The sequence below is a fragment of the Carcharhinus amblyrhynchos genome, chromosome 6 (assembly GCF_965287045.1).
Source record: "Carcharhinus amblyrhynchos chromosome 6, sCarAmb.v2.hapA, whole genome shotgun sequence".
Taxonomy (NCBI): domain Eukaryota; kingdom Metazoa; phylum Chordata; class Chondrichthyes; order Carcharhiniformes; family Carcharhinidae; genus Carcharhinus; species Carcharhinus amblyrhynchos.
The window spans coordinates 25,249,809-25,266,055 of NC_137329.1; the positions used below are offsets into that span (position 1 = coordinate 25,249,809).

The 16,247-nt window shown below is 43.2% G+C and overlaps 1 protein-coding gene across 4 annotated transcripts in view; it reads right to left on the reverse strand.

Annotated features, from left to right (window-relative positions):
* tead1a (TEA domain family member 1a) overlaps positions 1-16,247 on the reverse strand; it is a 216,796-nt gene that overhangs the window by 121,423 nt on the left and 79,126 nt on the right. For all 4 annotated transcript variants that reach the window (XM_080190057.1, XM_080190055.1, XM_080190056.1 and 1 more), the window contains exon 3: positions 8,810-9,064. In XM_080190057.1, coding sequence (XP_080046183.1) covers positions 8,810-8,957 — 148 coding nt within the window. In that variant the 5' untranslated portion in view covers positions 8,958-9,064. The remainder of the gene's footprint in view (positions 1-8,809; positions 9,065-16,247) is intronic.

Here is a 16,247-nt window from a genome sequence, read left to right on the forward strand (position 1 = left end):
CACAGCAAGAGCCATTCCAAGCTATGATACAAACAGAAAGGATGCTCTCTACGGTGCATCTGTAAAAGGTGGTGAAAGTCATAGCTGACATGCCAAATTTCCTTCATCATCTGAGAGATTAGAGGTGTTGGTGGGCTTTCTTAAATGATAGTGTCATTAAGGGGGAAACCAGGATAGGTTGGTGGTGATCTGGACACCTAAAAACTTGAAGCTCTCGGCCCTTTCTACTTCGTCCCCGTTGATGTAGAGAGGGGCATGTTCTCCTTTACACTTCCTGAAGTCGAAGACAATATTCTTTGTTTTGTTGATATTGAGGGAAAGGTTGTTGTTGCCACACGAGTTCACCAGATTCTTGATCTCATTCCTGTACTCTGTCTCGTCTACGTTTGAGCCCAACCCACTACGGTGGTGTCGTTTGCAAACTTGAAAATAAAATTGGAGGGGAATTTGGCCAACAGTCATAGGTGTATAAGGAGTGTAGTAGAGGGCTGGGAACACAGCCTTGTGGGGCACCAGTGTTGAGAATGATCGTGGAGTGGTAACGTTGCCTATCCTTACTGATTGTGGTCTGTGAGTTAGGAAGTTCCGGATCCAGTCACAGAGGGAGATGCCGAGGCCCAGGCCACGAAGTTTGGAGATGAGTTTCGTGGGAATAATGGTGTTGAAGGCTGAGCTATAGTCAATAAATAGGAGTCTGTCATATGTGTCTTTGTTATCTAAGTGTTCCAGAGTTGACTGCACGGCCAGGGAGATGGTGTCTGCTGTGGACCTGTTGCAGCGGTCAGCAAACTAATGGATCCAGGGAGCTGAAATTGATTTGTGCCATGACTAGCCTTTCAAAACACTTCATAATGATGGATGTCAGAGTCACCGGCCGATAGTCATTACAGCACGCTACTTGGTTTTCTTAGGTACTGGAATGATGATCATCTTCTTGAAGCAGATAGGGGCCTCAGATTGTTGTAAAGAGAATGTGCCTAAACACATGTGCAAGTGATTGTGTATTTTTGGGACAAGCTTGTGAGGTAGATACGTGTGCGCATGCGTACATCACCTTCTTCAGGTGAGTGAGGACTTGTGTTCACAAACAGGGCATATAAAGACACAAACTCAATTTACAAGATAATGGTTGGAATGTGAGCCTTTACAGGTAATCAAGCCTTAAAAGGTACAGACAACGTGAACGAAGAGAGGGTTAAGCACAGGTTGAGGAGATGTGTATTGTCTCCAGCCAGAACAGTTAGTGAGGTTTTGCAAGCCCAGGCAAGTTGTGGGGGTTACAAGTAGTATGACATGAACCCGAGATCCCAGTTGAGGCCGTCCTCATGTATGCAGAACTTGGCTATCAGTTTCTGCTCAGCGATTCTGCGTTGTCGTGTGTTGTGAAGGCCACCTTGGAGAACTCTTATCCAAAGATCAGAGGCAGAATACCCATGATTGCTGAAGTGCTCCCCAACTGGAAGGGAAAACCCCTGCCTGGTGATTGTGTTCCCTTCCAGTCAGGGAACACTTCAGCAGTCATGGGCATTCTCCAAGCTGGCCTTCACGACATATGACAATGCAAAATCGCTAAGCAGAGACCGATAGCCCACTTTTGCAGACGAGGATGGCCTCAACTGGGATCTTGGGTTCATGTCACACTATCTGTAACCCCATGACCTGCCTGGGCTTGCAAAATCTCATAACTGTCCTGGCAGGAGACAATACACACTTCTTTGACCTGTGCTTGACTCTCTCTCCACTCACATTGTCTGTACCTTTAAGACTTGATTACCTGTAAAGACTCGCATTCCAACCATTATTTTGTACATTGAGTCTGTGTCTTTATATGCCCTGTTTGTGAACACAAGTCTTCACTCACCTGAAGAAGGAGCTTGAGGCTCCAAAAGCTAGTGCTGCCAAATAAACCTGTTGGACTTTAACCTGGTGTTGTGAGACTTCATACTGTGCTTACCCCAGTCCAATGCTGGCATCTCCACATCATGGTTAAGGTGAGGCAGGGTATGTATGTTTGGGCCACTGTTGTGATCTCAGGATTTGCAAGATAATTATTTTTTTCCTGCATATCTTACTGATGCTCCCAAAAACTGCCATAAAATTACCATCTTTTCAAAGTCCACTGCATTGAAACGTGGAACTGAGCTCTCCCAGTAAATCGCACATTCCATATGGCTGATCTGTACTTCAACCTTACATTTGCAAAACCTAACCAGGGAGTTAAAATGGATTTGCCTAAAAGATAGGCAGATATAGGAGCCGTTAACACTTCTCAGAACTCTGGTGACAAAAGGCAAATACGAGACGGGGTGGTAGTTTGGAGGGGTGGAGGAATCAACTGCGACAATCTGGAATCATACACATGGGAAGAGGATATTTGATCCATGGGGCCTATGCTAGGTCCTTAGTAGAACTATCCAATAAGTCCCAGTCTCCTTGCTCTTTCCCTCTGGCCCAGCAAAAGTGAATATTTATTCCATTCCCTTTGTATCAGTTTCTCATCCTTTCAGACAGCGCATCCAAATCGCAACTCACTGCATGAAAGATGGTTCTCCACATGTTGCACAATTTTTTGCAAAATATCTTAGATCTATGTTCTCTAGTTATCGACCCCTGCCACTGGAAGCTTTCTCCATTTTTTACTCTATCAAAACCCTCTCAATTTTGAACATATCTATCAATTCTCCCTCATAACCTTCTCTGCTTTAAGGAGAACAACCTGGCTTCTCTGGTCTCAATATAACTGAAGTTCCTTCCAATTTAATAATTATTTTCCATTCAAGGGGCAAATTTTGCACATCAAGTCATTGCCAATGTTGTAGCTTTACTGGAACAGCTCAGCTAAGTGCACTACGAGTTCCAGAGAACAAGTCTTGACCAAGTCCACAGCTGGAATGTTAATTAAAGCCTATGGCTTTAATTTGGCTTTTGCTATATCCTGTGCCTTTCAACTACCTTGAAATCAGGTGGAGTGAATCAAATTGGCTGAGGAGTGGCATCTAAAACGTTGGGAACTTCAGGCACAGGTGGAGATCGATCATCCACTCAACACTACTGGCTGAAGGTGGTTACGAATGCTTCAGTCTTGTCACTTGCACTTGTCTGGACTCTGCCGTCAATAAGAATGGGGATATTTGTGGAGCTTCCTCCCCCGTTAATTGTTAAATTGTCAACCTGATGTTCACCAGATGATGACTTTTAAGGGAGGTAAGGGAAGCAATTACACTAATAGTTGCACTGGAGCTAAAAAAGGAAGATAGTTAGGACTCGAGAGGGATCAAAGGCACAAAAGCTAGGTTTCATGGACAAGATTACCTTGAAGGTAGTTCAAGAGGAGTTTGCATGTTCCCTGTGTCTGCAGGGGTTTCCAATGGGTGCTCCAGTTTCCTCCCACAGTCCAAAGATGTGCGGGTTAGGTGGATTAGCCATGTTTCTATAATATTGAATGTATTCAAGAGGCAGTTAGATATAGCACTTGGGGCAAATGGGATCAAAAGTTATGGGGAGGAAACAGGATTAGACTATTGAGTTGGACGATCAGCCTTGATCGTGATGAATGGCACAGCAGGCTCAAAGGGCCAAATGGCCTCCTCCTGCTCCTATCTTCAACGTCGCTAAATGCATGGGCTTACAGGAAAAGAGTGGGGGTGGGCCTGGATAAAGATGCTTTTTGGCACGGCAGTGCAGACTCGATGAACCAAATGGCCTCCTTCTGCACTGTAGGAGCTCTATGGTTCTACGGGGAAAGAAAGTGAAAAAGAAAGAAAAAAGGGGTGAGAAAGAGGGCAAGAATAAAGTGAGAGAGAGTAATGAGAAAGTGAAAGGGAGAGAAAAGAGGAGCAAATACAGGATTGATTTAGTAGACATGCAGATGAAGGACTGACTGGGGTAATGTAAAACTGTCACTGACAGTGAGGGGGTGGAATAGCAAGCTGAGTTCAATGGCTACCTGCTGGTGAGACTGAGCAGGAGCCAGGACCAAGTAATACACAAAACAGGCTTCAGAACCAAATAAGAGAGCAGTTACGTGTTGCAGGTTTAAACACTTGTCAGATTATAGCAGCTCGATATTGTGCAGAGCCGCTACACTTGTGCCTAGCAATGTATCAAAAAACTTGTACATACTACAAGGAAGTCAGCGAGATACTAATAGGCACGTAAGAGTAACAGCAGCTTGGAACTGAAATCCTCATTCTCAGCTGCGATTCATGAGATTGAACTGCAAGTGCCCAGGAGCACAAAAGTCCGGATCACAATCAGTATTTGGATTTGTTTAAACAGTGAACGCTAACAAGTAATGCTAACAGAATATGCTGTAAATATTCAAGCAGGCCTGGCAGCATCTGTGGAGAGAGGAACAGAGTTAACATTCCAGGTCGAGAGTTCATCATTTCAGAATGTTTTAGAGAGGAAGTTCCAAGGAGTGGGGAGGAGGGTACATTGCATCCGATTCAGAAGGTAGTGGGTTCCAGCTCCATCCCAGAGAATGGCGCAAATAATCCCAGCTAATGCTTGCAGTGCAATACCAAGGCATTGCCACACTGTCAGAGTGATATATTAAATCGGAGTCCCATCTACTCTCCCAGGTAAGTGTAAAAGATCCCCAACCATTATTTCAGAAAGGAACAGGGACAATCTCTCCAATGACTGGGACCAATATTTATCCATCACAATCGGCACGTTGGCACAGTGGTTAGCACTGCTGCCACACAGCTCCAGGGACCCGGGTTTAATTCCAGCCTTGGGTGGCTGCCTGTGTGAAGTTTGTATGCTCTCCCCATGTCTGCCTGGGTTTCTTCCAGGTGCTCCAATTTCCTCCAATACTCCAAAGATGTGCAGATTAGTTGGAGATTGGCCATGCTAAATTGACCATTAGTGTCAGGAGGACCAACAGAGTTATGGGGATAGGGCCTGGGTGGGATTGTTGTCTGTGCAAGCTCAAATGGGCCGAATACACTGTAGGGAGGACATGATCCTGTAAATGATCTAGTCGTTTATCCAGATGCTGTGTTTGAGATCTTGGTGTGCAAATTAACTGCCAATTTTATGATCATACAGAAAAATAAAGTATTTCCCCGAATGGGAAAACCCAGAAAAGACAGACATGAACTTAAAAATTAGAGCTGTGTCATTCAACGATGATATCAAGAAGTACTTTTTTCCCCCTCACACAAGTAATAGTGGGAATGTGAAAACCTCGCCTTCAAAAAGATGTTGAGGTTGAGAGTCAATCGCAAATTCCCTCACTGAGATTCATGTTAGGCAAGGGTAATATGAGTTACAGAACCAGAGTTAAGGTGCAGAACAACCATCATCCAATTAGATAGCAGAAGAGACTCACAGGATCAAATGACCACCTTGTGTTCCTATGCTTCAGATGCCTTTAAAATGGAGCACTAATGAAAACATTGTCAATACACACACAAATCCAAACATCCGGTGGGTGGGTTACACTAACCCACAGTCAACACCTTTGCTGAAGAAAGTGTTCAATGTCATAGCACTACAGGTAACTTGGGGTCATGGAGACAAAGCATGTGGCAATATCTTGTCCGAAATAACAGCACAGACTCGCAAAAGCCAAGCTTGGTGATTTCACTCTATAGACTGAACACTAAAACTGGGTAACTCTGCTATCCTTACAGAAAAGGCTTTTACGTTTCTACAGCACCTGTCACCAAATCAAAGCACTGCAAACTGCTTTACAGCCAATGAAATACTTTCGAAGTGCAGTCACTGTCGCAATATATGCTCTTGCAGACAATAACGTGAAAAGAACTAGGTAATTTTTTCTAAAAATTGATGTTGATTGAGAGATAAATGTTGACATAAAGAGCAGGGTGAGTTCTTAACGTTTGTTGAAATAGTATATGAGGGATCTTTTATATCACCTGAGGGACCAAATAGGACTTTGGTTAACGTCGTACAGAGAGGATGGTGGGTGGCTGGAACTCGCCACTGGGGGAGGTAGTGGAAGCAGATATGATAGTGACTTTTAAGGGGCATACATGAATAGGATGGGAATAGCGGCATATGGTCCCTGGAAGGGCAGGGGGTTTTAGTTCAGATGGGCAGCATGGTCAGTGCAGGCTCGGAGGACCTGTTCCTGTGCTGTTTCTTTGTTATTTGTCTCATGTGGAGAAAGCATCTCCAAAAGTGCAGCACTCCCTCAGTAACTATCCCATTTCTCACTTCAGTTTGGTAACTTTTTCCACTGGGATGAGAGACAATACGAAAATAGCCATCACAACAAAATCTGCAATGGAATCTATTTCAAAAGCTCTCTGTAATTCCCTTATTGCTCCCTATGGTTTTGTGCAATGAACATTAACCCCTCTCACCAGCTCAGGCTGCAGTGTTGGCATGCTCATCCTTTCAAGTACTGTTCCAACTTAGTGTCACCTGATGAAAGTGGTGCTGAAGCAAATTTGAAGTTTTTCCTCAATGGAAAGTATATGCGAGCTGACACTTGGAGATATAAAGCGGTTCTATCAAACTCTCTTTACTTTCTTAAACAAATAGTCACCAATAAATTCAAGGAGGGAATAGGGTGAAAATTCAATCACAGATTAGTAAAAAATGTGGAAAGACAAATTGCTGAGATGTTTTCTAAAGGAGATTAGAGGAGGAGGAGGAATTGAAAGATATATTGAAAGGCTGAAGTGGGGTAGATAGAATGGGAGGAGATTCATGTGGAGTATAAACATGGCACAGACTGGTTGGGCCAAATGACCTCTAAGCTGTACATTCTATATGCAAAATGCTCCAAGGTACTTCATGAGTATAGTGATTTAGGTTGAAGATTGACATTGAGGGGCACAGACATACTAAGACATGAATTAAGGCTCATCTTAAATCAGAAGAGGTACGTGGATTAGGGAGGAGATTCTAGAGTTTCAGGGAGTTATTAAATTGGAGCTGATTAAGAGGCCATAATTAAAGCAGTGCAGAAATCTGAAGGTTGAAGGACAGGAGATTATAGAGACAGAGAGAGGTGAGGCCATGGTGTGATTTGTCGAGGAATGGCTGGACTGGCTAGTAATACATTTTACAGCTTCAGAATATTATGGGAACGACACATGGATTGGGTACCAGGGAAGCATTTTAAACCAAAAAGCAAAGCAAATAAAACCACAGAGTTTGCAAAAAACCCTTGGGTCACAGTGGAGTGAAAAACATTGGTTCAATGATTCACATAACCAAACAGATATCACCAGATATTCAGCACTACACAAGTCAATAGAAACAGACTTAGACTCTTTTTTAATAATCTTATGTAACTTGTGTAGTTGGAGCTGACAGTACTCAAGGGGCTTGAGCAGGCAATCTAGTCTATCATTCTGTGCAATGCTGAGAGAGGGGTCAGTGGTGAAATGTTAAATTAAGGCCCTCCCCATCTCTTATGTGGTTTGCATCTCTAAACAATGCTATAAAAAGAGCTCCCAGTGTCCTGCCAACATACTTCCACTATCAATGCCAGCAAGAACACCAAATGGTCATTCGCCTTGTTGCTGCTTATGGGAACTTAGCTGTGTATGATTGCTTTAATTGGGGCAGCACAATGGTTAGCACTGCTGCTTTACAGTGCCAGGGACCCGGGTTCGATTCCCAGCTTGGGTCACTGCATGTGGAGTTTGCACGTTCTCCCATGTCTGCATGGGTTTCTTCCGGATGCTCCGGTTTCCTCCCTTAGTCTGAAAGATGTGCTGGTTAGGTGCACTGACCCGAACAGGCACCGAAGTGTGGCCACTAGGGGATTTTCACAGTAACTTCATTGCAGTGTTAATGTAAGCCTTACATGTGACACTAATAAATAAACTTTTAATAACCTGTGCATTATAACAATAGAAATTGTGTAATGAAATGTCATCTGCATCAAGCACTTTGCAACATTTCTATGCAGAACTATACAGGCCATTCAGCCCAATGTACCTGTGCAGGCTCTTACAAACAGCTAGCCAATTAGTTCCATTTTCCTTGTTCTGTCCCCATTGTCCTTTTCAAGTGTTTATCCAATTCTCTTTTGAAAGTTACCACTGAATCTACTGCAGGCAATTCTATCAGATTCATTTCACTCACTGTGCAAAAAAAAATAATCTCCTCTCTGGTTCGTTTTCCAATTATCTGAAATCTGCTTACTCTGCTTACCCACTCCCCTAACATTGCAAATAATTTTTCCCTCAGTATTTTATCAGAAATAGGCCCATCTGAAATGCAACACCAGATATAACTTCAACCGATTAGTACAACACTGCATCAATTGCCTCTTCACTTAGATAAAACATTATTTTTTACAGGAATTAGCAGCATTGAATAAGTTTCACAAACCAAATGTTATTCCTAAACTAAATATTTTCAGATGGCCTTCTCTTTAAACTTTTCTTGTAATATTGTCAAGCTACTTAACCCAGTCACCTTTCCCCTGAACTGTTTTACTCTCTCTGTTCTTTGGCCCTGGCGCTATCCCTCACAGCAGCTGCAAGGCTTGCTTCAAAAGCACAATATTCGTTTTTTTTCCAAATGCAATTCACTCAGAATGACAGCTGCACAGTAGCAAACTGCTGTCATTAGGACTTGCAAAGGGATGCAGAACACCATGCGTTAAAAAAAAAACCCTCCAAGTTTCCACTACTTCATCTGAAAACTATGTCGGGAATCATTTGGGGTTAGGTTGGGGGAGGAGAGGGGGGAGTGGGGAGGAGAAAAAGAGCGAGAAAGAGAGAGGGGAAGCAGAGAGGAGCACAGCTGGTAACAGCCATCAAATCATCTGCTCCCAATAGCACCCTCTTTCGCTGAAATCCTGGTGACTCACCATACATTTTGCCTTCATCAGAGAGAATGATTTTCCTCCTCCCACACGGTGGGTAGATGGCCAGGGCTTCCTGGAAGCTCTGCTCTATGTCAGGGCTCCAGACACCTTCTGCATCATTGTCCATCGGCTTATCAGCAGAATCCGTCATCCTCTCCAGGTTTTCGGCAGGGCTTTCGCTGCCGCTCCAATTGTTAGAATCTATGGCGCCAGTAAATTTCTCCAAGCCTTAAGCCTGGAGCCCAACCAGAAGAAAATCTGGAGAGACAAAAACAATTATTTTTTTTAAAACAAGTGCATATCCCTTCAAGTCAAGTTTCTCACTGTGAATAATTACACAACATTTGCAAGCTTGACTAAACAACTTCATGATTTTGCTTTAGGAAGGGTGTCATACGTAGAAATTTACAGCACAGAAACAAGCTATTCATCCCAACTGTTGTGTGCTGCTGTTTGTGCTGCACACAATGCCTTCTCCCAGCCTTCTGCACCTCCACCCTGTCAGCATATCCTTCTATTCCTTTCTAGTTTGTGTGTTTGGATTATCCCATTTCTCCAAAGATGTATCCATATCCATGTTATTCATCTCAACCACTCCCTATGATAGCAAGTTCCACATTACCACCATCTCCTGGTAAAAATGTTTCCTCAATTCCTTATTGGATTCATTAGTGTTTACCTTCTATTGGTGGCCCTTAATTCTCATTTCCCCATAAGTGGAAATATCTTCTCTAAGTCTACCTGTTGCACCCTTTCATAATCTTGAAGACCTCATCAAGCCACACCCTCAAGAGAAAAAAGAACCACAGCTCCTTCAGTCTGGTATCATTCCAGTAAATTCATTTTGCACCCTCTATTCTTTTTACAATATGAAGGCCAACAATGCACACAGTACTCCAAGTCTGCCCCCTCCAAGGCTACTTTGTTGTTAATTCTACCCTCCAGAAATGAAATTTGGTGCTTTGTTTTTTTTTCAATAGTTTTTAAGCTGTGTTGTCACTGCTGGTGACTTGTGTGACTCTATCCAAAAGATCCCTCTGCCCCATTTAAACACTTAGATCAAAGACATGAAGGAGAAGGGATTCATTAAAATTGGTGAGCCCTCCTGATGGCAGACATCATAAGAGACCAGACCACTATGCAGTACAGAAGGAGGTCACTCAGTACACCCCACTGATGCTGCCTCTTTAAAAGAGCTATGCAATTGCACCCGTTCTCCTGTTCTTTCCCCATTGTCCCACAAGGTTTCCCTCTTCAAATATTCATTTAGTCAATTCTCTTTTAAACATTGCCATTCAATCTGCTTCCACCACTCTTGCAGACAAAGCATTCATTCCAAGTCACCATAATTACAATGCAAAAATTATACTCGAACATTTCTCTCTGGTCCTTTCACCAATTACCTTAAATCTACATTCACTAATTACAAAACCTCCTGCCAGCAAAGGTTAAGAGGACTTTAGATGGAAGTTCACAAAAGTACAAGGGTTTTTTTTTCGGGTGAATAGGGAGAAATCGATCGCACTGGTCAGTGAGTTAGCACCAGAGAGTGGAACTTTAAGATGTCCACCAAAACGTCAAAAGGAAAGGTTATAAAAGTTATCTCCTTCCCAATCAGTGTGTCAGCAGGAAACAGATCTTAGGATCTTAAGCTGATTTGTTGACTTCCTTTGAGAGAGAACTAGGACTGTTTCCAGCTGAGGTGGAGACCACCTCATACAAATAGCATGACATTAATCAGGGCCAGAATTATCTCCTGGACTAGTTACGATTGCCTAAGAGAGTCACAGTAGTTTTCTTTGCCTATGTTTTTAAAACTTATAGGGTTTTTGGTGGATTAGGAAATATTTGTATTGTAATGCACAAAAGTATTAACGCTGTAAAGAACAAGTTGGTGGTGCCAGGCAGTTTTACTCATGCCACTTACACATTCGTATTCAATAACCAGCCAGATAAGAATTTTCACTTTTTCAATTATAAAAAAGGAAGCAGATAAATATTTACCAATATGCAAAGAGGAATCAAGAAAACATAACTAAATGAATCACACTCTCAGAGAGCAAGTAAAAGCAAGATGGGCTGAATGGATACTTTCTGCGCCCCTTTAATTACAATTGTATGTGGCAATTCTACTGAATTCTCTTCACCACAAAGTCAGCATGATAGTTGTCAATCTGGCTCAGTTGGTGTCAGTGGAACTGATAAGAATCCAGGTCGTCACTTCAGTATAGCATTATAGACACGCAGTGTTGTTGCAGCTGTGCTCATTTGAATGTCTCAGCCCCTATTTTGGAAAACAACGTACACTGTTAAGATCATGGCAATATTCTTCCTTAAATCAATAACATGAAACTCAGTCATAGAGGTTTACAACATGGAAACAGGCCCTTCGGCCCAACTTGTCTATGCCGCCTTTTTTTAAAACCTCTAAGCTAATCCCAATTGCCCGCATTTGGCCCATGTCCCTCTATACCCAGTGTACCCACGTAACTATCTAAATGCTTTTTAAAAGATAAAATTGTACCCGCCTCTACTACTACCTCTCACAGCTTGTTCCAGACACTCACCATCCTCTGTGTGAAAGAATTGCCCCTCTGGACACTTTTGTATCTCTCCTGTCTCACCTTAAACCTATACCCTCTAGTTTTAGACTCCCCTACCTTTGGGAAAAGATACTATCTATCTGGTTTATGCCCCTCATTATTTTATCGACCTCGAGAAGATCACCCTTCAGCCTCCTACGCTCCAAAGAAAAAGGTCCCAGCCTCTTGAAAGGCTCCTTATAAGTCAATCCATCAAGTCCCAGTAGCAACCTAGTAAAACTTTTCTGCACTCTTTCTAGTTTAATAATATCCTTTCTATAACTATAATCGTGACCAGAATTGCACACAGTATTCCAAGTGTGACCGTACCAATGTCTTGTACAACTTTAACAAGACATCCCAACTCCTGTATTCAACGTTCTGATCAATGAAACCAAGCATGCCAAATGCCTTCTTCACCACTCTGTCCACATGTGACTCCACTTTCAAGGAGCTATGAACATGTATCCCTAGATCTCTTTGTCCTGTAACTCTCCCCAAAGCCCTACCATTAACTGAGCAAGTTTTGCTCTGGTTCAATCTACCAAAATGCATCGCCTCGCATTTGTCTAAATGTAACTCCATCTGTCATTTGTCAGCCCACTGACCCAATTGATCAAGCTCCCATTGCATTTGGAGATAACTTTCTTTACTATCCACTATGCCACCAATCTTGGTGTCATCTGCAAACTTACTAACCATGCCTTCTATATTCTCATCTAAATCATTAATATAAATGACAAGTAACAGTGGGCCCAGCACTGATTCCTGAGGCACACTGCTGGTCACAGGCCTCCAGTTTGAAAAACAACCCTCTACATTCACTCTTTGGTTGTCAAGAAGCCAATTTTGTATCCATTTAGATACCTCACCCTGGATCCCATGAGATTTAACTTTATGCAACAACCTACTATGCCGAACTTTGTCAAAGGCCTTGCTAAAGTCCATGTAGACAACTAAGTCGCCAGTTGACAGATTAATGACCAATTGATTTCTGCCTTTAAACCATCTCATTTACTTTTTTGTGGCATTTTGCTATACAGTGTGACGAGCTTCAAAACAAAACAGGAATCACAGAATCCCTACAGTGCAGGAGGATGCCATTTGGCCCATGGAGTCTGCACTGACCCTTTGACAAAGCATCTTAACTAGGACCAACCTCTACCCTATACCCCTAACCCCACATATTTATCGCACTAATCCCCTACCCAACACATCTTGGGACACAAACAGCAATTTAGCATGACCAATCCAACTAACCTGCACATCTTGAGACTATGGGATGAAACCAAAGCACCTGGAGGAAAGTCATGCAGACAAGGGGAGAATGTGCAAACTCCACGCAAATAATCATTCAAGGTTGAAATTGGACCCGTGTCTCTGATGCTGAGAGGCAACAGTGCTAACCACTGAGCGACCCTCGTTGGTCATGAATCAAGGCAACACATCTTGAAAACATGGTAGGGCATATCTACCTCCAGAATTGGCTATCACAGTACTTTCCTGACTAACCTTCCACCTTCCACCCTCCATAAAGTTGTCATCCAAAATTCTGCTACCAATTTCCTAGCTTGCATCAAGTCCCATTCACCACTGTGTACACTGACTTACACCAGCTCTGGAATTCCTTTCTGAAACTTCTGTCTCTCCACCTCTCCATTTTATTTAAAGGCTTCCTGTAAAACCTACCTCTTTCACCAAACCAGAGGCTGGGTGTCAAATTTTATTTGTTCATGCTCCTGTGAAGCATCTTGCTTGGGAAGATTTACTACACCAAGGGTGCCAGATAAATGAAGGTTGATGTTGCCTCAGGTATAACATAGAATTGATTCGAACAGTCATAGAATCCCTACTGTGCAAAAGGAGGATATTCGGCCCGAGTCTGGACTGACCACAATCCCACCCAGGCCCTATCCCCATAACCCCATGCAGTTACCCTACCCAGTCCCCCTGACACTGAGGGGCAATTTATCATGGCCAATCCACCTAAACCGCACATCTTTGGAGTGTGGGAGGAAACCAGAGCACCCGGAGGAAACCCACGCAGACATGGGGAGACTGTGCAAACTCCACATGAACAGTGACCCAAGCCAGGAATCGAACTTGGGTCCCTGGCGCTGTGAGGCAGCTGTGCGAACCACTGTGCTGCCCCACATTGAAACTGACAGATAAGCACACCATCAGAACTGGCTGGGTTACACTGTATTAACAGTGTGGGTACGATATCTTTTAGCTTGGTTTAAATTAAGAAAGACAGTTGCACGCTATTCTTTGAAAGATGTGGCCCTGCGCTACTATCACATTGCATTTGAGATTCACCACATATTAATTCTGGATAACTTATTTAAAGATCATATGCACAATCCAGCAAGAGTATAGAATTACAGGATTTAATAAATATTAACTGAGGTCAACTACAGTCAACTCTAACCAATGCAATCTGCTTACATCTTAAAATTATAGAATTCTGCAGCACGAGGAGCAAATTCAGCCCTTTGTGCCTGTGTTGGCTTTCAGAAGCAGCAGTTCAATTTAGTCACAGCTTTATTACCACCGCCACCACTGCCCCCCCCACCACAACTAATTAATCCCCTTCATGTACACACCCATTCACTTTTTCAAAGTTTTATGGAATCTGCTTCCTCCACCTTTTCAGGTCATAGAATCATAAAAACCCTACAGTGCTGGAAGAAACTATTTGGCCCATCGAGTCTGCACTGACCGCAATCCCACACAAGCCCTACTCCCTTATCCCGACATATTTACCCGCCAATCCCTTGAACCGACGCATCTCAGGACACTAAGGGGCAATTTTTAGCATGGCCAATCAACCTAACCCGCACATCTTTGGACTGAGGAGGAAACCGGAGCACCTGGAGGAAACCCACGCAGACACGAGGAGAATGTGCAAACTCCACACAGACAGTGACCCAAGCTACGAATCGAACCCAGGTCCCTGGAGCTGTGCAACAGCAGTGCTAACCACTGTGCTACCGTGCCACTCACTATATTATTAACTTTTTCAGATATTATGTTTTCAAATCAAGTTCCTTTTCTACACCCTCCCCCTCAACACTCCAATGAGTTGTGCCTGATGACACTCAGTACACAATGGAAAGACCAGCGCCTTTCATTACCTCGGAGCATTCCAGGGTGCTTCACAGCCAATGAACTACTTTTGAAGTGTAGGAAATTCAGCAGCCAACTTGCAAGGTCCTACACACAGTAATGTGATAACGTGTTCCCTTTGATACTGGTTGAAAGATATCTGTTGGCTTCGCAGTTGCGCCCTGTTAGTGGAAAATCCCACTGAAGCTGCTATCTCAGTCAGATCATTGCTCACTATATATTGCACACTCATGAATGGGCCTAAAACCTCGGACCTGAAAAAGTCTGAAAAAGTTCCGTCTCAAATTATCTTAGAAGGGCAAGGCATCTCAAAAAATCTGAGCAACAGGTGAAGCTAGCTGTTTCATTCCACTACTAAGCAGTAACAACTTGAGTGGCATTTTCCACTAACAGGATGCTGCCATCAAGCCATTTTGCCTACTACACAAATGAGTAATGTGGTTTATGAATTTCAGTGTTGGTGCAATGCCAGGTACAAAGGCCAGAGGTCCCAAAGACTAACGGATCATATCAAACAGCACATCCCTTCCACCGTTCGCAACAGGCACAGCAATGATCTTATTCAACCAGCCCATGCTTGCAAAATTCAGAACATAATGTCTAATGTTAGATTTGGTTCTGCAATTGGCCTCTTGCGTAACAATGCAGAGCGCATTAAGAATTAAACCTGCGACCAATTTAAGATGCAGTTATGCTTTCTAGAAGCTATATACAATCAAAAACACAAACCTGTCCCTTTGCAGGCAGAAGTAACATGTCCAGGTATTGCACCTTTTTTTGAATTAAACACAAGCATTGGGTGCAGTAGCTCCCTGGTGCATTCTCCAAGGCACTTCAACCAATGTCGATTTGCCAACCAAACAGCTTTCTCATGAAGTATAATTGTTGCCCTCTTTAAAACTTAGTATTCTTGTGCCTATCCTAGTTAATGCAAGATGAAAAACTTCTACGACGTCTATTTTTTTCCAAACAATATTTAGGTTCTGCACTACCAATTGACTATTATCCTACGAGTAAAGTCAATGAAAAAACAGCAGAATTAAAGTGATTAAATTTAACGCAAATCCAGAGTCAGGTTGTATTAGAGACAACCTCAAATACATTCATCAATATCAGCTTTCCATGTTTCTTCACTTCACCACCTTTAATCAGTTCGTTTTATGGTCTTGCTTCCCCCAAGTCTCTGGAAGCTCTTCCAGCCCTAGTTTTCCTCTTAATTCCCATCTATCCAATCTTTCTTCCCCACACTCAATTGCATCCCCTTGCCTTATTTGACACTCAATTCATCATTTCAACTTAGACTTTCTGATTCTGCACTCTGGTTAATGAGGCACACGGTAAAATTTAACAGGGCCTGCTGGAGCTATCATGATGGTGGGGAAGCTGGGAGTGCCCACGTTACATTTCCAGCAGCAGGACAACTGTCCCGCATTTAGTGCGGGGTAGGAAGGGCCCAGTGAAGAAATTCCCCCACTAGCTGGGGTGGGAATTCTTACCCGATCAGTGCTTTGATTGAGTGGGAGGTCTGATACTTTTCACACAAGTGCCTGTTTGGATTTAAATAGGATTGGGCCTCCCAGAGAGAAGTGACTCGAGACTTCTACTCGTTCTCCAAGCAGTGGGGGACCCCACACTCTCACCCCCAAGCACACTTTGCCTCTGGGTTACCAGGTTATTCAGGTCTTAGAATGCTCTGTAAAGGGCATTGCGCTGTTTCTGGCTCCCACCTG